General features: G+C 42.4%; 1 protein-coding gene across 1 annotated transcript in view; it reads left to right on the top strand.

Moving 5' to 3' along the window:
- cep76 (centrosomal protein 76) overlaps positions 1-19227 on the top strand; it is a 55502-nt gene extending 36275 nt beyond the window's left edge. The window contains exons 10-12 of the mRNA XM_028817599.2: positions 6388-6721; positions 12246-12463; positions 16166-19227. Coding sequence (XP_028673432.2) covers positions 6388-6721; positions 12246-12463; positions 16166-16304 — 691 coding nt within the window. The 3' untranslated portion in view covers positions 16305-19227. The remainder of the gene's footprint in view (positions 1-6387; positions 6722-12245; positions 12464-16165) is intronic.
- Positions 19228-22576: the final 3349 nt, after the last annotated feature.

The following is a 22576-nucleotide window of genomic DNA, read 5'->3' as shown; positions in this document are numbered from 1 at the left end:
ACCTCATGGAGGGAGCAACTTGATTTGGGGCTGCAATGCTGGCCAAGGGCCTGAACAGATTGCCATCATCGAGAGGCAAATGAATTCTCAGGTTTATCAACATATCTGACAGGGTAATGTCAGGGTGGCTGTAGAAGATGTGTGATGCAGCAGATCAAAGTAAACCTACTGTAGAATGGCTTCCAAAAAGAGAGAGAGAGTCCGGTCAGGTAGAGGCCAGACTTTTAATGAAGGAGCTGTAGAGCAGACTCAAGGGTCGTTCACACCAGACATCCTAACAATATGGCTGAGCAGAAGCAGCTCTGTAAGGATGAATGGTCCAGAATTTCTCCTGAACGGGAGTGCAAGTCTGATCCTCTGCTACAGGAATTGCTTTTTTGAGGTTATGGCTGCCAAAGAAGGTTCAATCAGTTAAATCTAAAGGTTCTCTTACTTTTTCCATAGCACACCGTGAATGGTAGTTGGTTGTGCATTATTAGCTTAAGCATATTGTGTTTGTCTATAATTGTGACTTAGATGAAAATCAGATCACATTTTATGACCAATTTAATGCTGAAAGAGTTCACATACTTTTTTCATCACACTCAATGCAGTTAGGCCCATTTTATTATTTTCCCTTTTTATTGTACTTTGTTTCCCCTATTGTCTTAACGTTCCTTTATAGTTCTGTATTTTTTGGGTCTCTGCGGGGCATTGTTTTGGGTTCAGGAGCTCAACATCGCCTCTACAGGTCACAACAGGCAGTACTATACAGTGGTGTGAAAAACTATTTGCCCCCTTCCTGATTTCTTATTCTTTTGCATGTTTGTCACACAAAATGTTTCTGATCATCAAACACATTTAACCATTAGTCAAATATAACACAAGTAAACACAAAATGCAGTTTGTAAATGGTGGTTTTTATTATTTAGGGAGAAAAAAAAATCCAAACCTACATGGCCCTGTGTGAAAAAGTAATTGCCCCCTGAACCTAATAACTGGTTGGGCCACCCTTAGCAGCAATAACTGCAATCAAGCGTTTGCGATAACTTGCAATGAGTCTTTTACAGCGCTCTGGAGGAATTTTGGCCCACTCATCTTTGCAAAATTGTTGTAATTCAGCTTTATTTGAGGGTTTTCTAGCATGAACCGCCTTTTTAAGGTCATGCCATAGCATCTCAATTGGATTCAGGTCAGGACTTTGACTAGGCCACTCCAAAGTCTTCATTTTGTTTTTCTTCAGCCATTCAGAGGTGGATTTGCTGGAGTGTTTTGGGTCATTGTCCTGTTGCAGCACCCAAGATCGCTTCAGCTGGAGTTGACGAACAGATGGCCGGACATTCTCCTTCAGGATTTTTTGGTAGACAGTAGAATTCATGGTTCCATCTATCACAGCAAGCCTTCCAGGTCCTGAAGCAGCAAAACAACCCCAGACCATCACACTACCACCACCATATTTTACTGTTGGTATGATGTTCTTTTTCTGAAATGCTGTGTTCCTTTTACGCCAGATGTAACGGGACATTTGCCTTCCAAAAAGTTCAACTTTTGACTCATCAGTCCACAAGGTATTTTCCCAAAAGTCTTGGCAATCATTGAGATGTTTCTTAGCAAAATTGAGACGAGCCCTAATGTTCTTTTTGCTTAACAGTGGTTTGCGTCTTGGAAATCTGCCATGCAGGCCGTTTTTGCCCAGTCTCTTTCTTATGGTGGAGTCGTGAACACTGACCTTAATTGAGGCAAGTGAGGCCTGCAGTTCTTTAGACGTTGTCCTGGGGTCTTTTGTGACCTCTCGGATGAGTCGTCTCTGCGCTCTTGGGGTAATTTTGGTCGGCCGGCCACTCCTGGGAAGGTTCACCACTGTTCCATGTTTTTGCCATTTGTGGATAATGGCTCTCACTGTGGTTCGCTGGAGTCCCAAAGCTTTAGAAATGGCTTTATAACCTTTACCAGACTGATAGATCTCAATTACTTCTGTTCTCATTTGTTCCTGAATTTCTTTGGATCTTGGCATGATGTCTAGCTTTTGAGGTGCTTTTGGTCTACTTCTCTGTGTCAGGCAGCTCCTATTTAAGTGATTTCTTGATTGAAACAGGTGTGGCAGTAATCAGGCCTGGGGGTGGCTACGGAAATTGAACTCAGGTGTGATACACCACAGTTAGGTTATTTTTTAACAAGGGGGCAATTACTTTTTCACACAGGGCCATGTAGGTTTGGATTTTTTTTCTCCCTAAATAGTAAACACCATCATTTAAAAACTGCATTTTGTGTTTACTTGTGTTATATTTGACTAATGGTTAAATGTGTTTGATGATCAGAAACATTTTGTGTGACAAACACGCAAAAGAATAAGAAATCAGGAAGGGGGCAAATAGTTTTTCACACCACTGTATGTCCGTATGTTTCATTGGCACAATCCAAGTAGCTCTAGTCAAACATTGTCCTTCATTTGTGGAAACTGCAGTGTCATCTTTGCTCTCGCAGCATCTTGGAAATGCTGGACTTGTCAAAAAGTCTTTGCCTTCACATTTTTTCAGGTCATTTGCTGTAAACATTAGAAGTGTCGTTAAGAGCATCTGATTTATATTTGAGCTACAGTTAAGCTACTTGTCAAAAATGTCTGTTTAAATGGGAGAATCTACAGTATAGTAGACTCTTACCTCCTCTGGACAAAATGTTCTAAGGCACCAACAGGGTCGTTACCAGAGTTTCCATAGTGGACTTGTTTAAGTCTCATTACCTTGATTAGAGCCGATTGTATTACACGTCTTTTCAACTTGGACCTACTATTGCGGAAAGCTGTTTCGTGTACCACACTCCCATACTTAAACAACATGTCCCTCGTTTTGTTTTTAAACCACAGACAAAGCCAATGCCTGCAGGGCATATTCCTTTGATAGAACCATGGAAGTTAAAAGGCTCGTGCACACAACACATAAAACATGAGGCAACAAAGGTGGAAAATGTGCCATTGGGCTACAGAGGATCTTTCATGCAAAATTCAGTTAGGACGGCGTTGGCTTTGTCTAAAGGAGCACACAAAGAGAATTATTTACTTAACATCTCTCACAAGATTTATCTATACAGTTATGAAGGCAGAAAAGCTTTTAAGTTGATATATCGGTTTGTTTGCTTTTGTTTGTTCTTCAGTTTTCATGATTGGATTTAATTTCTAAGCAGTGTTTTTAGAACATTAGAACACTCGAGACGAGAACAGGCCATTCAACCCAACAAAGCTCGCCAGTCCTGTCCACTTATTTCTTCCAAAAAAACATTGAGTTTTGAAAGTCCCCAACGTCTTGCTGTCTACCACAGTACTTGGTCGCTTATTCCAATTGTCTATCATTCTTTGTGTAAAGAAAAACTTCCTAATGTTTGTGTGAAATTTACCCTTAAGTTTCCAACTGTGTCCCCGTGTTCTTGATGATCTCATTTTAAAGTCACCGTCTCGATCCACTGGACTAATTCCCTTCATAATTTTAAACACTTCCGTCAGGTCTCCTCTTCATCTCCTCAAGGCTCAGCTCTTTTAATCTTCCCTCATAACTCATCCCCTGTAGCCCTGAATCAACCTAGTCGCTCTTCTCTGGACCTTTTGTTGTGCTGCTATGTCCTTTTTGTAGCCTGGAGACCAAAACTGCACACAGGACTCCAGATGAGGCCTCACCAGTGCATTAAAAAGGTTGAGCAGAACCTTCTTGGACTTGTACTCCATACATTGTGCTTGGTTTTAAACCAAGGATGGCCCTAATCACAGTTTGTGTTGGTTATATTTGCTACTATCCATCCATTAATATTTCTAATTCCTATCCCAGCAGTCATTGGGTACAAAACAAACAACACCTGGATAGGGTGCCAGTCCATCACAGGACACACACATCAGGGGACAATTTAGCAGTACCAGTTCAGCTAACCTGCATGTCCTTGGGCTGTGGGAGGAACCCCACGTGGAAATGGTTGGGACATGCACACTCCACACAGGGAAGCACACAGGTCGTTGCCAGGCTGTAGTGCTACCGCTCTGCCACCCATGATTGGCTTCTTTCTGCGTATGTATTGCCATATTCAATTTGATTGGACTCTACACATTGATCTTGGCCAACAAGATGACTGAGAATTGGCATGGTGGGGTTTAGCAATTAGCGTTTCACACTTTAGTGAGTCTTTGTGTGCTTCCTGTGGTTGTGGGGATTTTCCTCCCAAGTCCCCCGAGACACGTCTGTTAGTTTAACTGATGTTTCCTAATTTGGTTCAGTGGGAGAATGAGTGGGTCCTGCCATGGAGTCAACTGGACCATGTGGATTTGAGAATGTCAGGTGTGTTATTTAAGGTTAAAAACAAGGTAGCGTGCAATAAAATGCAAAGGCTTGGCACTGAATGTAGATATGTACAGTACATATCTGTGGAAGATCGTGGGTTCGCTTCCCGGTTCCTCCCTGTGTGGATAGTGCTTTGAGTACTGAGAAAAGCGCTATATAAATGTAATGAATTTCTTTATTTATTTATATCTCTCTATTATAATAAAAAAAATCCAGGGATGAGACGAGACTTTCAGAGAGATACTTTCATGTCCTGTGAGAAGAGACTTTGTGCCAAGAGATTTAATCACGCCCAGGGCCGGAAATAAAAGACAAAGAGTAGATGACAAAGTAAAACGTCGTAAAGAATTCAAAAACGTGGGGGCGGTACACATGAAGACAGGTTAGAGATAATGGAAGTACAAAAATTTGAAAGTCTCAAAAAAATGATACTAAAGATTGCATTAGCGCAAACAAATGGAAATTATTACTCAGTGAAATAACGGAACAGTGAAAAGAGATCGAATATATTGTTCAGATTTAAACTTTAAGTCAGAGACTTGCAGGTCGTCTAATTCGTGTTGCCATCAGGGAAAAGTAGCATTTCTACACAATGGAGAGGCGTATCCGCGAGAATTAACAAATTTGTGGTTTGGTGAAAGTGAAATCCACATACGCGAGCGGCAGAGACATGAAGTGGTTGGCGTGTAGCACAGGCAGGGGGCGAAGCCCCCTAGTTACAATAAAGTAAATCTGCGTAAAAGCAATACCACAGTTAGCAATGAAAGAAACACAGAAGTGTAAATAGAAGGGAGCACGAAGATCACCATGCAGAACACCCTAAGGACAATGACCCTCCGTCAGCTCGCTGAGACAGTCAGGAAGGGTAGGCTGCCATGGTTTCATTTCAGTGGGATGTCAAACTTGACGATTCCAGATGATGGTCTCATTGCCTGAGGATGTCCAATTAGCAATTGCAGGGGATGGCAAATTCCATGACTCCGTGCCGACGTCCCAGCACCGTTCACACATTCCAGAGTATCGTGTACTCGCCCCTTTTTTTTTTTTTTTTTCCTGATAGCCAAAACCTGCTGCCAGATTGATGAAATGTTTGCTTGCCACCAGAATACAAAAAATGTTTAGAATCTGACACCCTTTGCCCCACCTATTGACGTTGATTGGTCATTTGATTACGTTCAGATTTGACGTGATTAACGCGTCCTCCTGAAACAAAATGCAGCCACTAAGTGAAGAGCAATATGTTTACTTTGCCTTGTAGTTATGACATGCGATCTGTGGACACAAATTAAAACTCAATTACATTTAAAACTGACACTGCCACACAAATTGCGTGCTATAATGAAGAGCAATGAATCATTTGGTTGATATGTTTTATGATAAAACTGTATGAAAGTGAAGTGCACTACCTGCATATGCATTGGATTGCATTTCAGTCTGGCCTGCACAACACTCCTACTCGATTGTCCTCTTCACATCGGAGTAAGGTAACCCTACTGTAAGGAGGTGTCATGAGAACTGTGCATTATGCATACTTTGAAATGGCCGTGCAGAGAGAGACACAGACACCTGGGAGTGTCGTGTAAGATGACTGACGCGCAATACAAAGGCAGTTCAGTGTTATTGGGTGTGTGCTGTTTGATTGGCTCTTCAACAGAGCAGAGCTGTGGAGGTCTGCAGCTATTGAGGGAAGTGGCAGGGAGTTGCTGGGGATGTCAAACTACACGACTGTTCGCAGGAGTTAGCTGCAACTGCCCCAGCCTCACTAAGATCGTGTAAATAGTGTCTGCGGCTTAAAATCACTAAAAAAAGTCGTGTAGTGCGACATGGCCTTAAGCTATGCGTGGAGTGAAAATGTCATTATGTGACTTCAGTAAAATTAGTTTTATATAAAAAAAAAAAAAAAAAAGTTTTAAACAATGTTTATTTTGAGGGTGGTGCCCCGTCCTTTGCCAAGAGAGGAACCAGTTCTTACAACTCTGAACTGCGCAGGCCGATTGATGGAGATTTGTTATTGTGCTGTGAATTTCTAATGCTTGTTATGTTTTCACTTCCAGACTTAATCACGTCATGCACTCTGCTCATTTCACAGATACATTTTCAAACCTGTAAATCCAGATGACCCACCTCTCGTGCAGCAACCCAAGCCTGCCTACCCGTATAAAACAATTGGCTGCGTATTTAACCACCAGAGCTTCTATGCCAATTGTCAGCCCTCTGATGCCGTAGAGCTGTGCGTCTTTGACTTCAGCAATGAATCTCGATGGAAGGCCATGAGCGAAGATGCCATCAAATCTGTGTGTGCACCGGGGTCCACCGCCTCTGTCTGTGACTTTCCACCTCTGTGGGCCCCAATAATTGACTGTGCAGCCACAAGCAATGAGATTGAACAAGAGCTAAGATACTTGCTGGCTGAGCACCGAAAGGTACTGTGCACTTCAAAATAACACGACGACGTGTTTGAATGCTGTTTCACAATAATAGATATTCATCTGCCATCGTGACTTAACATCATAATCATAATTAAGAGCACCTTTATAATGAGGGCCACTTCCTTTAAGGTAGATTGTCTCAGAGGCTGGGTGCCCCATAGCTAAAGGTGCTGCTGCCTCTGAAGCAGGTTGCATTTATCCCTGGAGTTTTGAGGAGGCCTGCACCTTGACATTTCGGCGTGGAGTGATGGCACTATTGCAAATTGTGAGTTCAGAGGGGCGAAAAACATTTATGTCAATGTAAGTGAAAGCAAAAGATTTGTGCATATGAAAAGATTGTTTTCAAAATGTCCTAGCAGCTTTGGCATTTGGACTTAAAGCCACCCTCTGTATACCAGCGGTTCTCAAACTTCTTTAGAAAAATTGTTCGATGACTCGTGGGCCCTTTTATTAAAAATTTAAAAAAACAATATTTCAAGAAAATTGGGGGCGCCAAATACTTTGCACAAGGGTGCCACATACCCACTGCGCAGCATTGCATAGGTACAGGCTGCTGTGAATAAAACATTTTTTGACAATTATTTATTCAGAAAATATTACGTACATCTTAGTTATTAAATTTAAGATAAAATTTTAATGGGATGGATGCATCTGCGGAGGCGGAGTGGTGGCTCTGAGGCTAGGGATCTGCACTGGCAATCGGAAGGTTGCTGGTTCGAATCCCATAAAATGCTAAAAGGGACTCTGCTCTGTTGGGCCCTTAAGCAATGCCCTTAACCTGCAATTGCTAAGCGCTTTGAGTAGTGAGAAAAGCGCTATATAAATGCAAAAAATTATTATTATTATTATTATCTGCTTTGCCTTAACCATTTGCGTTGAACGGGCAGTTTCACCACGTATAAAAACACAAAAAATGTAAAATGTGTTGTTTGTTGATTATCTGTATCCACCTTTAGCACTCTTATTTGCTTCTAAAATATACGAAAACTGTTTGCGAGTGTTTTGATTCCACAAAAGAATCAATAATTTTTGATTATGATAAAAATAATAAGGGCTGGTTTGTGCTGAGCGATAATGGTGGGAAAACAATACGGTGGCAGCAAATAACGGAACAGCGGATTAGTGGTCGGGTCTAGGTGTTGGGGGTAACAACGGAGCTCAGTCACTTACTTCCCCTCGGATGGTAAAGGTTAATAATTATAAAAATATAAATAGTATAAATATGCAATCATTTCTCACGGTCCCACCGAAATCGCTTCACCGCGGACCCCAGTTTGAGAACCGCTGCTGTGTACTGTGTGTGTGTTTATATGATGGGTGCTGTATGTACAGTATGGACACATCCACATACATATGTACTGTATGTACATTGCCAGTCAAAAGTTTCAGAAGACCCCCATTATTCCAGTTTTTATTGAAATTTAAGCAGTTCATTGTCCAGTGAATGAATGAAATGCTCTAAACGTAAGAAAAATAATGTCATTTTCAGTTATTCAGAAGGCCTTTTTTAGGGAACAAGTAATGGATTAACAAGTTTTTCTGCAGCAATGGAAGTTAATGAAGTTTTCAAAAGATGAAACAAACAATTCCTGCGGGTGTCCCAACTTTTGGTGATTACTTACAAACCTTCCTTCTTTATAAAAGTAGTGTGGAAATAAATGTTGTATCTACATACTCTGAAGTATTAAATAGACAGGACTGGACTGTACTGCTAGAACAATGGAGATAAAAAGGCAATTAACGAAGGAAGGAAGACAGACAGAGTGGTATAACCTTTTAAAATGCAGGTCTTTCCTTTAGAGAAGTTGCAAAGAAAGCCAAGGTGTTGATGACTCCAGTGTCCTACACCATCAAAAGGATCTTTGGAAACGGGAGGAAACACTGGCAGGGCCAAAGCCACCACAGAATCGGAAGACAATGTTTCTGAGGGTGAAGGTCTTAGGGAGTGAGGAGTCCAAATTGTAAATCTTCAGTTTATCACACATCCATCGAGTAAGCAGAAAAAGATGATTCCTCAGCATATCCTGAATACGTGTGTGGTGTGTGTCTACACTGCATGATGTTTCTGTGCTTACATCTTGACGTCATGTTTTGTGTTTGTTACGTTTCTTTATTTTATACAACATTCAGGATTATTGTATAACATGCCAGGCTTGTAAGTAGAAGTGCACTTAAGAAGAATGAAATGAATTGGCTCGTAATCAAATGTTAAGTAAGACAAACTCATTCTGTTGTTATAGAAGTTATGTCCACAACTTCATCTTACATTTATTCATTATGTTAGCCAGTCCTTTTGGATTTTTATAAGTTTTTTCAAACTTTTAGAAACATTGGCTGTTACCCTAGTTTGAGGAAACATCCCAAAATTCTCTTGAGTTTCTCCTAAGCACATATTTCTGTTGAGAACGCCCCACAGATTTGCATTTGTGCCGTCTCTGCATAGCCACTAATGACATACAACTCTTTATTTGTTCTACTCGCCCTCGAATTTAAAACCATCCTCGTTGGGTTTATCACTTACACCCAGTCTGTGTACGGAGTCAGTTCAACTTTTCTTTTTTCTTTTACCTGCTCACTTTGCTTGCCAACCCCTGGGTGGGCACTATGCGCTAGCCACTTTTTGGATCTGCCGCTCGTGTGTGGATAAAGCGGATGTACATTTTAAAGAGATTGTTATTTTCATGGGAATTGTTACATATGCATAATAGAACTAACTATTTTACTTTACAACGAGTAATTAACCATAGTAAAAAATAGTAAGACGTAATAAAGTGAAAGAAAATTGTTTCATGTTGCGTTAGAGGTATTCGTTGCATTATACATTTTTGTTCTGTTTGGCTTTGAAATGAACACGCAAATACTTTTTAAACTTAGTTTTACTGTAAAACTTCAGTAAAAACAATTTTTGAATTAACTTTTCGTCAATATATCTTTGAAATTTTGATTCCGTGTTTGGAGTTATATCATGACAACACAATGTACAGGTGCTGGTCATAAAATTAGAATATCATGACAAAGTTGATTTATTTCAGTAATTCCATTCAAAAAGTGAAACTTGTATATTAGATTCATTCATTACACACAGACTGATGTATTTCAAATGTTTATTTCTTTTAATGTTGATGATTATAACTGACAACTAATGAAAGTCCCAAATTCAGTATCTCGGAAAATTAGAATATCAGTTAAGACCAATGCAAAAAAAAAAAGGATTTTTAGAAATGTTGGCCAACTGAAAGGTATGAACATGAAAAGTATGAGCATGTACAGCACTCAATATTTAGTTGGGGCTCCTTTGTCCTGGATTACTGCAGCAATGTGGCGTGGCATGGAGTCGATCAGTCTGTGGCACTGCTCAGGTGTTATGAGAGCCCATGTTGCTCTGATAGTGGCCTTCAGCTCTTCTGAATTGTTGGGTCTGGCGTATTGCATCTTCCTCTTCACAATACCCCATAGAAGGTCAGGCGAGTTTGCTGGCCAATCAAGAACAGGGATACCATGGTCCTTAAACCAGGTACTGGTAGCTTTGGCACTGTGTGCAGGTGCAAGGTCCTGTTGGAAAATGAAATCTGCATCTCCATAAAGTTCGTCAGCAGCAGGAAGCATGAAGTGCTCTAAAACTTCCTGGTAGACAGCTGCATTGACCTTGGACCTCAGAAAACACAATGCACCAACACCAGCAGATGACATGGCACACCAAACCATCACTGACTGTGGAAACTTCACACTGGACCTCACGCAACATGGATTCTGTGCCTCTCCTCTCTTCCTCCAGACTCTGGGACCTTGATTTCCAAAGGAAATGCAAAATTTACTTTCATCAGAGAACATAACTTTGGACCACTCAGCAGCAGTCCAAAGGCGAGACGCTTCTGACGCTGTCTCTTGTTCAAGAGTGGCTTGACACAAGGAATGCGACAGCTGAAACCCATGTCTTGCATACGTCTGTGCGTGGTGGTTCTTGAAGCACGGACTCCAGCTGCAGTCCACTCTTCTTGAATCTCCCCCACATTTTTGTTTCCCAATCCTCTCCAGGGTGCGGTTATCCCTATTGCTTGTCCACTTTTTTCTACCACATCTTGTCCTTCCCTTCGCCTCTCTATTAATGTGCTTGGACACAGAGCTCTGTGAACAGCCAGCCTCTTTAGCAATGACCTTTTGTGTCTTGCCCTCCTTGTGCGAGGTGTCAATGGTCGTCTTTTGGACAACTGTCAAGTCCGCAGTCTTCCTCATGATTGTGTAGCCTACAGAACTCGACTGAGAGATCATTTAAAGGCTTTTGAGTTAATGAGCTGATTAGAGTGTGGCACCAGGTGTCTTCAATATTGAACCTTTTCACAATATTCTAAGTTTCCGAGATACTGAATTTGGGACTTTCATTAGTTGTCAGTTATAATCATCAACATTAAAAGAAATAAACATTTGAAATACATCAGTCTGTGTGTAATGAATGAATCTAATATACAAGTTTCACTTTTTGAATGGAATTACTGAAATAAATCAACTTTGTCATGATATTCTAATTTTATGACCAGCACCTGTATAACTAACTGCCCGTGAGTGAATTTCGTTTCTTTCCCTCTAATAAATAAACTGACTTTTTCGAATATTTGTCCCTGTGATTTGTAAATTGTCATAACAAAAGCTATTCTAATGGGAAACTGTGGACGTTTTAATACGAATAGCATATCAAGATCTCCTTTGGTGTCTCATGTTATCCCCTGATGATGTACTCCATTACCTTTCTTGTCGCCTGTTAAAATTGTACATGTCAGAATTGTTCAACATCATAGTCTATTGATACGCATTTAACCAATTTGCAAAATAACTGATCAACAATTTTTGCGTTAATTCATTTGACTTTATCGTGTCTCGGTGCTTCTCATTTCTTCTGTTGATAACCCTTCGGGATGAAATTCTTCAATAAGATTTGTCTTCTTTAATTGGGAACTTAAAGTGAGGAAAACGTAAAAATTTATAAGAGCTGAGAGCACAGGAACTGTGTCTGACCAAAGCATTCACACGAATGAGAGGACCGCCAGCGCGGGCCATGAACCAGAAATGGTGGAGAGGAGGGCGGGACTTGAAACAATATCTTGGCTATAGTCTCGTCTCCAGATTTTCTTTCATAATAGGGAGATGTACTTTTGTAATTTATATCATTTATTCTAACTTTATAGCCTAAAATTAGACAATTTTCATTTTTTGTAGCTCCCTGTGCAAATTCTGTCAGGATTCACCATAAAAATGTTCAACATGTTTTACATTAACATGAATAAATACTTGTATTGCATATCATTTTTACCTTCTTCAAATACTGAATGTTTTATCCCAGGAAGGTTCTTAGTTTTTCAGGTTTTATTACAAATTCAATAACCTTTGCTCATTTGAGGCTTTAAAATGTTTCTTTGAATTTGTTAAAAATGTGTAATCAGCAGGCCACGTTAAGCACAAATTGACATCTTGTAAGAAAGACAAAACCTCTGGGAATTTTTACACTACATTCTTTTTTTTTTAGGATTTGGATTTATCAACCGTTTGGGATGACAATCTTTCGTACCTCCTGTCTCCAGCATTATTTGCATATGAAATGGAGCGCATATCCGGTGTGTCCAGTGGTAACGAGGAGTTCCAGGATGCAATTAGGAAGGTTGTGCCTGATGGCCACACATTTAAAGCCTTCCCCATACATTTTTTGCACCGGAATTCAAGAAGAGCTTTTGCAACGTGCTTAAGGTATCCATTATTAATATTATTAATGTATATGGCACCTTGAACTCAGTAGGGGAAAAAGTGTTGAGTGCTGAATTTGACTTGATGTAATTGAATTTTAAACCTCAAAATTTGGAAGTGAGTGCGTTCGCAACTGATCTGTGTAAAGTGAACTATACAGTAAACTCAGTAAAACTTATTAAAATAATACAGAAAGTGACCAGGAGTCCAAGCCCATCTCCGCAGGAGCTACCTGGAGATGGGCTGGCACTCCATCATAAGACAGACTCAGACACCGCCTCATACCAGGACAATTTAGAATACCCGGGATCATTTATAATGAACAGTAGAAAGGTGCGCATGATCCTGGGCCTGTCTGAAGGCTGCTGCTAGCTACTGCAGACTCCACAAAAATGTCACCCAGACTTTACATCTATCTATTATTAGACCAGCTGGGCACAAGGCAGGAAGTAACCCTGGAGGGATGTCCATCAGTTGTGTTATTATGGGGTTAGGGGAGCTCACCAGGTTTGTTATTGGATTGGTTTGCTCTTGAACCGCAACTACTAAGTGACGACTCTACAGCCCATCACTCCTTGTACTCCACAGAAGGACTCACTAGCTTTAGCGTCAACACCACAAGGGTGTCTCCAGATATAAGCTACACCTGAAGCACACTTTGGACCACAAGAATAACCTGGACACACAAAGACTGACTCACCTTTTGCAGTGCCCCTTACCCACCGCTGATGCGTTACTCCTGCTGTGTGGACTTCTGTTGGGGCGTCCCCCTTCAGCCTGTTAACCCCATGGGAGAGAGAGTAGCATCTCCCCACGCCAGGTGCCCCATATCTGATGGATTAATTCAGTGACAGAGGACATGCAAACAAAGTGTAGAAATTTAAAATCAACACAGTATTTATTAAAATAGAATAATAGCAATTAAATAAATCCCAGGTACACCCTTAATGTAATGTTACAAAGCTTAAATGATACATTTGGATTCAGGAGAGGAGCGGACTTGTTGAGCAGTTTTTAGATTCAGCGGTCAGGATGATACATGGATGGCGTCTTCAACATCCAGGTGGATGTTGTCTTCCTGACGTCTCTTTTGTCTCCTCCTCGTCTCTCGGACTGACGGTTCTTTGTACCAAAAGGCCGTGTAGGGCTCCATATCTCATGACGTCAAACCCAGTGTAACTGGTTGACTCCTCTGGTGTTGGACACCTCTGCATAAAAGCTTTAATCTTGAAAGTATGCACACAACACTTTATCTTGTCAGGGGTGCTATCTGTTGTATCCCCCATTCCTATCTAAAATATAAGTTACAAGCTTTCTCGTAGATAAAATAAAATAATAAAATCTACAAAGGGCATAAGAAAGTTGACAAACAAGAGGAGGCCATTCAGTCCACATGTCGCTCGTTTGTTTAACTAATAGCTAAAATGTCCTCATATCTCATCCAGATACTTCTCAGGCCCATCCACACCACTGTGCTCCATTTCAGATCTGTTTTCGCCTCTCGTCCACACTACCCTGGCATTTTCAACCTTCGAAAATGAATATTTTTAAAACTGTTCTCCAGAGCCATATACTGTACTTCTGGAAAGTGCAACCTCGGTGTTGCAATGTGGACGGGTGAAACGCAGAGTCTCGCTCTGATTTGTTCTTGCTTATTATGTGACCCTTTCCTGATTGAATTCTGCTCATTGCAACGTCTCATTCCCTGACTGGTCACCCTTCACATTCCAACATGGTGGACACAGAGGAGTTGCTTTCCAAGGCGCTCGTTGTGTTGTTTGCCTGTTGTTGTTCTTCTTCTATGGAGGGGTTGGCAGCAATTTCTTGCTCTCTTGGGCTAATAAGGTGGTAGGCGCCCGACTCTTTCCACCTCGCAGTTAGCAAGCGATTTCCTGGTTATATCGGCTACAAGCCCTGCTATTGGCTCCAGTTGGCCGCTGCCTTCTCAAGGTGGTCCTCCACCCAACAAGGCACAAAACCTGCTACTGCTTGGGTCTTTGCCGCTGCCATTTTCAGGTTTCCTGTTGAGCCTGCCCACCTTGTGTGGCGCCCTAAGTGGTACTTTGGTTATTCTTCACCACTGATGGCAGTCCCCTAGTTAGTCGTTCACTCCTTCACCACGCTTTGAAGGAGTTTTGTTCGGTACATACAGTGCACGTACAAAAGGCAAATAATTTACCGGTCGCTACATTTTTGCGCTAATTCCATGGCTAGTGGATTTTTCGGACGATGCGTCGCACACACCCACCCGGGATAGGCAAACATCTACGTCATATGTGTTTTCGGTCGTTTTAGTTTGGCCAGAGCTGTTTCAGTGAACGATGTTTAAAACACTAGTATGGACCAAGATCATTCTGGTTTAAAAACGCCGTTGTTAAATACGAGGGACGTTCAAAAAGTTTCCGCACTTTTATATTTCTGTTGGAAACCGTGAAGGTGGGAGGAGTCAGAGTGTCATGTGACCAGTTCTGTCCTTGCAGTTTAGTATCAGAGTTGTCACCCTGTGGCTGCGAAACTTAGAAAGCTTTTCCTCTTTGGTGCTATTTCTGTCATACGCTTTGTGTGCCGGGACTAGAAATTCATCTCCGCCTGTGTGCTCAGTATGGGGATCAAGTTCTCTCTCGTAGAGTCGTCTATGAGTGGATGGAAATGTTCCAAAATGGCCGTACTAGTGTGTCTGGACGTCCAGCAACATGTGAGGATGACGATGATGTGAAAGCAGCGGTGCATCAGTTTGCGCTCAACCGAAACCATTTTTTGCTGATGGCATTAAGAAGTTGGTACGACGCTGGGAAAATTGCATCGCAAAGGAAGGTGACTATGTAGAAAAGCGATGTCATTTGTTTTTGAAATTCTTAATTAATAGAATTTTTAAAAAGTGTGGAATCTTTTTGAACGTCCCTCACCTTCTCACCTTCCCCTTGCTGCACTGCTTTGTGTCCAGAGAGCTCACTTGCAGGTCATCGCCGCACGTCTGAGTGCAGACTTGCAAACGAATCGGACTGCAGCTTTTAACAGAGTGCCTGCAGCCCCAAAACGACGATTGTCCATTCTGTAACGCCACACCGACTCCACCGTAATGTCGCACGTTAATCTATCCCGCTTGTCTTTTGGATTGTGGGAGTAAAACTGGAACAGCTGAAGAAGCCACCACACAGACACAGGGAGGATGTTCAAACTGCACACAGCGGCCATTTCAGGCCTCGGGATCACTGACTGGGCAGCGTGCCACCGGTTTATATTATAAAATACGATTCGTAAACCTGGGCTTGGCTTTGTGAACAGGGGATATTTCTGTGACACGTATTTGATTGTAAGATTAGCAGTAGTCCCGGCTCCATTCTCTTTACACCATAACTGAGTAAACAGATTAGAGCGGTGACAACGATCAGCCGGCGTCTCAATGTGGCTTTTTCATGGGGTGTAGTTGGCTCAGAGTTTGAATGCTGAAACCAGTTTAGCCAGCGTGCCCACCATTCAGAGTCTGGACGGCTGGTTCTTTATTTTCTTTTTCATCGCACAGTCCGTGTAAACTGATGTTGGGGTATTGAGTGAGACTACGGTACTGTGTAGTTACGAGTAGGGTGGTGGACAGCAGTACCATCGGGACTTTTAAAGCTCCACTTGACTTGGGTGGATCGGATTGGTGAGCGGCCCGCCCTCGTCAGAGTTTCTCATGTTGTAATTCTCTGCTTCTTTCCCCAGGTCACCATTTTGTGAAGAAATTGTCTGCTGCCGTGGGGATCACGTGAGAATCGCGGTACGCGTGAGAACGTTTTCATACGCCGAGTCTGCTTGTGCCGTCTGGATTATGTTTGCTTGTATTTATCGCTCGGTATTGTGATGAATATTTTGCTGATCTACTGGATATCCTAGTAAGTGTTCCAGTACGTTACGGGACCAGTTAGATATTTATGATTGGAGCAGTTTTAAAGGACTGTCTTATTTTTATATTGTGTATATTTTTTATTTTTGTATATCCTATAAAATATCTTATTTTTTAAATAACAATTATTAAACGATCCTCAAACTCAGTGATTCCAATCTCTGTGGCACTTCACACCAAGTGTCCCTAATTATGGGGTGCTCTCCGCTCCTGGAATTACTCGCTGCTTACACGCAGAACTGCGCCACGCTGACCGTGTGACCCAAATGAACGCCCTGGCACAGAACATACAGAGGGTTCAGAAAGCATCGAGACCCCCTCACTTAATGCACACTTTATGGTGTTGTAGATTTCATTTTAAATGGAGAAATGTGACGCCTTTGCCTGCCAGTCTACATCATGTCATCAACAGGTGGACTCCACCTGAGGTTCTCGACACGCCTCGAGGAGAATTAAAGCAAACGAGAGACCCCCGAGCACCGTTTGGAGTCTCGCACCAACAGGTCTGAATACTTCTAGGAGATGAGAGATTTCACTTTCTGGTCTCATGTTGTCATTCTGGGGGTACTGAGTGTAGCCGGATGAGCAAAAGTGACGAAATCTGGTGGGAGGTGAGCCTACGTATGAAGGAGTAACATTGGGTTACGTGACTTTATTTTTAGCCCCCCAAACTATTCAACCTAATCTGGAAGCTGAAGAATGGCATTGCTGATGGACTACCTGCCAATTTGCCCCCCCCGAGAGTCGCACGTGACAGTGGACACGCTGCAAGAATGCGATTTCGAACTGTAGCCCACCCTTCTGTTTCGCCAGAATTTGGCACCTTCTGACGTCATTCCGTCTGTCCTGTGATGCATGGTCCCCATTTTTATTCAGACCAGGGGGTCACCGACCTTTTTGAAACTGAGAGCTACTTCAGGGGTACTGAGTAATACGAAGGGCCACTTGTTTGATACGAACTTCCTGAATAACATACGTTGTACGATTCAACTTTAATGATATTATTAATATACAGTAGAATTTTGGATTGCGAGCACAATTTGTTCCGGAAACATCCTTGTAATCCAAAGCACTCGTACAGCAAAGCGAACTTCCCCTTAAGAAATAACGGACACTCGGATAATTCATTTCACAACCCAAAAATATTCATTTAAAATTATTAATACAAAATTTGAAGTAAAAATACATAAAATAACCCGCACTTTACCTTTGAAAGGAATCGCGGCTGGTGTGAGGGAGACGAGAAAGAGGAGGAGGATTCTTGCGTATGACGACTTTCAGTACAACTCACGGAATCGCACGACAAGCGACTTTTCTACATCTTCCACAACACGTGGCCGTGGCTTTGATACTCTCGTGACATCTTGCCCCCTTATCTCTTCTCTCTTCTTTAATATTGTGCAAATCGTCGACGTAGACTTGTTATAAAATCTTGCGATGTCGGCCACTCGCATACCTCGTTCGTGCTTCTCAATGATTTCCTTCTTAACTTCCACCGTAATCATCTCCTTCTTCTTGCCACCTTTTCTTCACGGGGGCCTTTTTCGCACACTCATTAACAGTATCTGCTACCACGGATGTTGACTATACGAGCGAGCGAGAGAGAGAAGTTGTGATCACGTGACGCTCGGCAGACAAAGCGTATACGGACTACTCGTATTGCAAGACGTCGCTCGTTCATCAAGTCAAAATGTATTCAGATTTCTTGCTCGTCTTGCAAAACACTCGCAGACCAAGTTACTCGCAATCCAAGGTTCCACTGTACTGGAAATTTCCCTTCACTTTTCTGCCATGTTTTTCTTTATTTTTAGGGGATAAAAACCGTGTCACGCTCCGCATCGTAGTTACGCCCGTTTGTGAGATGGAACTTTGACCGCTGGCTACCCCCCTATCTCTATCAATGCAAGTGTTAATTGATTCAAAAAGAACGGCAACACAATTGAGTACAACTTTTAGATGGAGCTCCATGGTATTTAGTGCTATTTTGGGAACATGTCCTGCGGGCAACTCACGTGGTCCCCGCGGGCGCCCACCTACACCGTGTTGGCTACCTCAGATCCAGACGATGCTGTCATTGATAAGGTGGGGCGACTCGCAAAAAGTTTCATTTTTTTTTTCCCCCCCAGAGGTTGGAACGCCGGTGGGAGGAGTGCGGCCCCCTTCAGGGGGACCACGTAGAAAAATCCCAAAACCGCTTTGTTCTGTGCCACATCTTCCCATCAGACACCCCTTGTACAAGAACCGTAACGCAGTCTGAATCCTCTGTATTCCACGGTTGTTACTTACCTTGAGTTTCACAGTCAGTACGCGCTACGGGTCACGTGTACGCTAATTATCGAGTAATTGGAGGAACGTAATCGGAAATATCAACAAAAACCTCACTTGTTGGACGAAAGTCAAGTATAATTATGGTAACGTTTTAGCGGTGGAGTCGCTCGAGGGGTCTGCCTGGGGTCGTTGACGGCTTTAACTGTTAATGCTCAGCAGTTCACCGCACCGTCATGAATTTCCTCTTTTGCTACATCAATACGCTCACCGTTGTCCCGAGTTGTTCTTCTGCTGCTGTCCACATCCTCGGTTCTCGTTCCTTCTCTGGTGGCCGAGGAGGAGTTGTCTTCATTCACCATCTGGAAATTCTAAAAAAAAAAAAAAGGAAAACGCCATTCATTAATTCATCGAGGGACGACATCTACTGAAGACCTTTGTGAACACACTGGAGCCAAACGAGAGAACAGAAAATCGAGACCTCACGGCCACGTGAACGCTCTTGGTGCTATAAGCTGGACACATTCGGACAAAGATCATAATGGTAATGATTTGCACTCTTCGGTTTATCAATTTTGTGACTGAAAAATAAATTATGAAATTATCAGTTGTCAAATATGTGCCAGTTCAGTGTATTTTATATGGCGTGTCATTATTTATTTAATTATACTTCCTCATTGGCCATTAAAGACATAATTGAAACTTCATGTGGGGGCTCTTGGAGGTCGAGGAATCTGGTCATCATGTTGGGTTTTTAAAAATGAATTCAAAAGAAGTTAATTAGCAGCAAAAACAGGTCAGAATGAAAACCTGCAGCGACTGGGGGCCCTCCAGGGCCGGAGTTGGGGACCCCCAGTTTAAACAAAGGCGTGCTGATGACGAGTGTCATTAAGAGCTAATTAAACTGAAACTGGAAGAACTGGGAGGAGGAAATGAAAAGGTGAGGGGCGGTGGGCACAGGGGACAGCTGAACCTGCAGATCATCACCTCAAGTGGGAGCAGAGCAACAAAACATAAGGTGGGCATCCTACTCCAGTGAGGTCCCCCCCATAACAGAGGGAAGTGTCAAGATGGGCTGCCCAAGCTCTTCTAAAAGACACACAAGGAAACGGAAAACGTGGAGGAGCAGATAAAATGGGGTTGGCCACAGAAAGTGAGAGCAGCAGACAAGGCCACCACTCCACCAAACGGACACCATCCTGAAATCAGGAGTCCAGCATGGCTGTAAAGTCCAAATCGCAGAAACGGGGAGTAAAAAATGAAATGACACTACGATGTGCTGCAGTTCCTGTGCCAGTCCCCCATTTAATGCAGAAGGTGCCCGCTGGCGGCTCACACTCTTTATTTCATTTCAATACCAGTAGGACTGGGCAGAGAGCCTCATTAACAACAACTGTGCTGCTGTCCAAAACACTGAGGGACTTGGGTCCTCTTTCTGTGTGTGTGTGTGTGTGTGAAGGGGGGGGAGCAGCCAGCTTAACATCATGGAGGCCTCTGGGCTGACTTGGACAGACGACAGCCAAACTGGGGTGAGTGGAACAAGAGGCCGGGGACCAACAACCAGCTGCAGACAGACAGACAGAGGACCCCGAGAGGACTGAGGCAGTTTGAAAGGCAAAAGGTGGGCACAACAAATGGTAATTGGATTTACTGTTTATTACTCTTTAAAGCAGAGGCGGCCTTAGGGGAGTGCGGGGCCTACGGCTGACTAAACTCACGCTGGGCCGGCGACCTCAAACGCTGTTACTGGTATGTGTGGACCATAGAAACTTAATAAAAATAAGGTTAACATCCCCCGGATTTTCAGCTATATTTTTTTGCAAGATAACACACGGACTTTATCAAAATAGAAGTGGAGAATATAACTTGACACAAGAGGTCAGAACGGGGAGATCTCTTCAACGGTGGGCATAACGTTACTTCTAGAAACGGCTCGGTGCCAAAGCCTCGACCTCACAGCACAAGCGCCAGTCGTTGTCGCCTCGTATTCCTCCCACATTACCACACGGTGGGGGACAGATGTCCTACTCGGCTGAAGTTTGGTTTAAAAACATCGCGTGTTGCTTTTTCATTCACGGAGGTTTCTTTAGACTTTGGCAGGAGTTTTTTTTTTTTTTTTTTTTTTAAGTGTCTCTGCTTGCCATCTGATGAGTGACAGTCCGGGGGGTCGTCCGACCTCTTAGCACTCCAGCTGAGCTTTGAATTTTGAAATGAAACTTTGAGTTACTTATTGTCTAATATTTATTATAATGTCTGCACTGGTTCAGTCACGTTTTTCTGATATTAACTAACAATGCGTCACTGCCGCAGCTGCGCCCGTCAGTGTGAAACAAAATGAGGCGTTTAAAACGAATAAGGAGCCCACTCACGAGTAGGGTTCATGTTTTTTTCTTTCTTTCCCCTTCATTTAAACACAGGAATCGGACTGCAGTGGGATCATAAGCGCCACCCGCACTGCCACGAGCCATCCGGAGCTTTTGATGTGAGCGCACGAGCGCCTTTTCTCTCTCACTTTGCTTTCGAGACAATTCACTCTTCTTTCAGCAGAGGGCGCGCCAGAGTCTAGCAGGCCACAACAAGACGCAATCAACGAGACGCCCGGCGCGTCAAGTCCACTTCATGGTCGCGGAGGATGGGGTTTTGTGGGCGGAGCCTAACGCAGCAGGATTTGGCGCATGGCTTATCTATCGATGACATGTAGTGCCTTTCCTATCTATGTATGTTTCGTATATAGTTCCTTACATATCTATATATAAATGATTTATGGTGTGTTTATTTCTGTTTTATATTTACTATATAGTTTCTATCTTTCAATGATACTGAGTGTCTGTAATTTCTACCTATCAATCTATAGTAATTCTTTTATTCCTATGTGTTTGTTTGAAAGAAGGATTGAGCTGGTGATGTTTTTATAATCCCATAAAATTGTCATTTATCGTATTATTAATTTTGTTTGTCCAGTTAACTTTATTCATTTATTTTTTTATTATTGTAAACTAGTTTTGGAAGACTTGCTGTAAAACCGCCTCCGTTATTAGACGTCACTTCGGGAGACTTTGGCACGGCATTTTTATATATATATATATATATATATATATATACACTTTTCTTGGCGACTATTGTGTGTGTAAAAGACGAAGGCAAGCCCCTCAGCGTGGTCGATCTGTCTGCATGACTCCCATCTCGGACCACTCGCTTATTTTTTTATTCAGGATGTTTGTGGACGAAATTCCATTTCTGCCGAGGGGTCTCGAGGATCTCGCGATGCACAGAATTTGCGAGGTCACATTTAAAAAGCGATGGTGAATTTGGGAAATTATTTGAAAACAACCTCAGTTGTTTATTGAATAATTTACTGTTTTAAGATTTAAAGTGGGTTTTTTTGTATGATATCGTATAGAAATGTTTAATTGATGAAGCAAATAAACAAGTTTAAAATGTCAAACGTCGGAAAACGGTTAACTAACATATCTGAATATCACGTCATCCGCGCACGTTCGAACTTGCTTTATATTTTTAATTTAAAAATGCTTTACAAGACATGGCGATACGTGCCACTCACGAACCCTAGCAATGAGCTGAAAAGAGAGAGAAAGTGCTTAATATGCGTGTGAAAGGCGCTATATCAGGTAGAAAGAAAATATAATACGCTTGTAAAAGACGCTGCGTCACGTAGGTAGATAGAAAGGAAAAAGATCAGGTATGTGTAAGGCGCTATATCAAGTAAAAAGAAGGGAACATGGAGCATAATATGCATGTGAAAGGCGCTATATTAGGTTTTAGGTAGTTAGAGCGCAATATGCACGTGGAAAGAGGCCAGATGACGTGGGAAGAAAGTGTATTGTACTTGTTATAACACACATGTGAAAGGCGCTATATCAGGCATAGGGAAGTTGGAGCCTAATATGTATGTGAAAGGAATCTACATGAGGTAGGTATGAAGAAAGAATGAGTATAACATGCAT

The sequence above is a fragment of the Erpetoichthys calabaricus genome, chromosome 13 (assembly GCF_900747795.2).
Source record: "Erpetoichthys calabaricus chromosome 13, fErpCal1.3, whole genome shotgun sequence".
NCBI lineage: Eukaryota > Metazoa > Chordata > Cladistia > Polypteriformes > Polypteridae > Erpetoichthys > Erpetoichthys calabaricus.
Note: the sequence above shows the minus strand (reverse complement) of the source record. Positions and strands in the feature narration are given on the sequence as shown.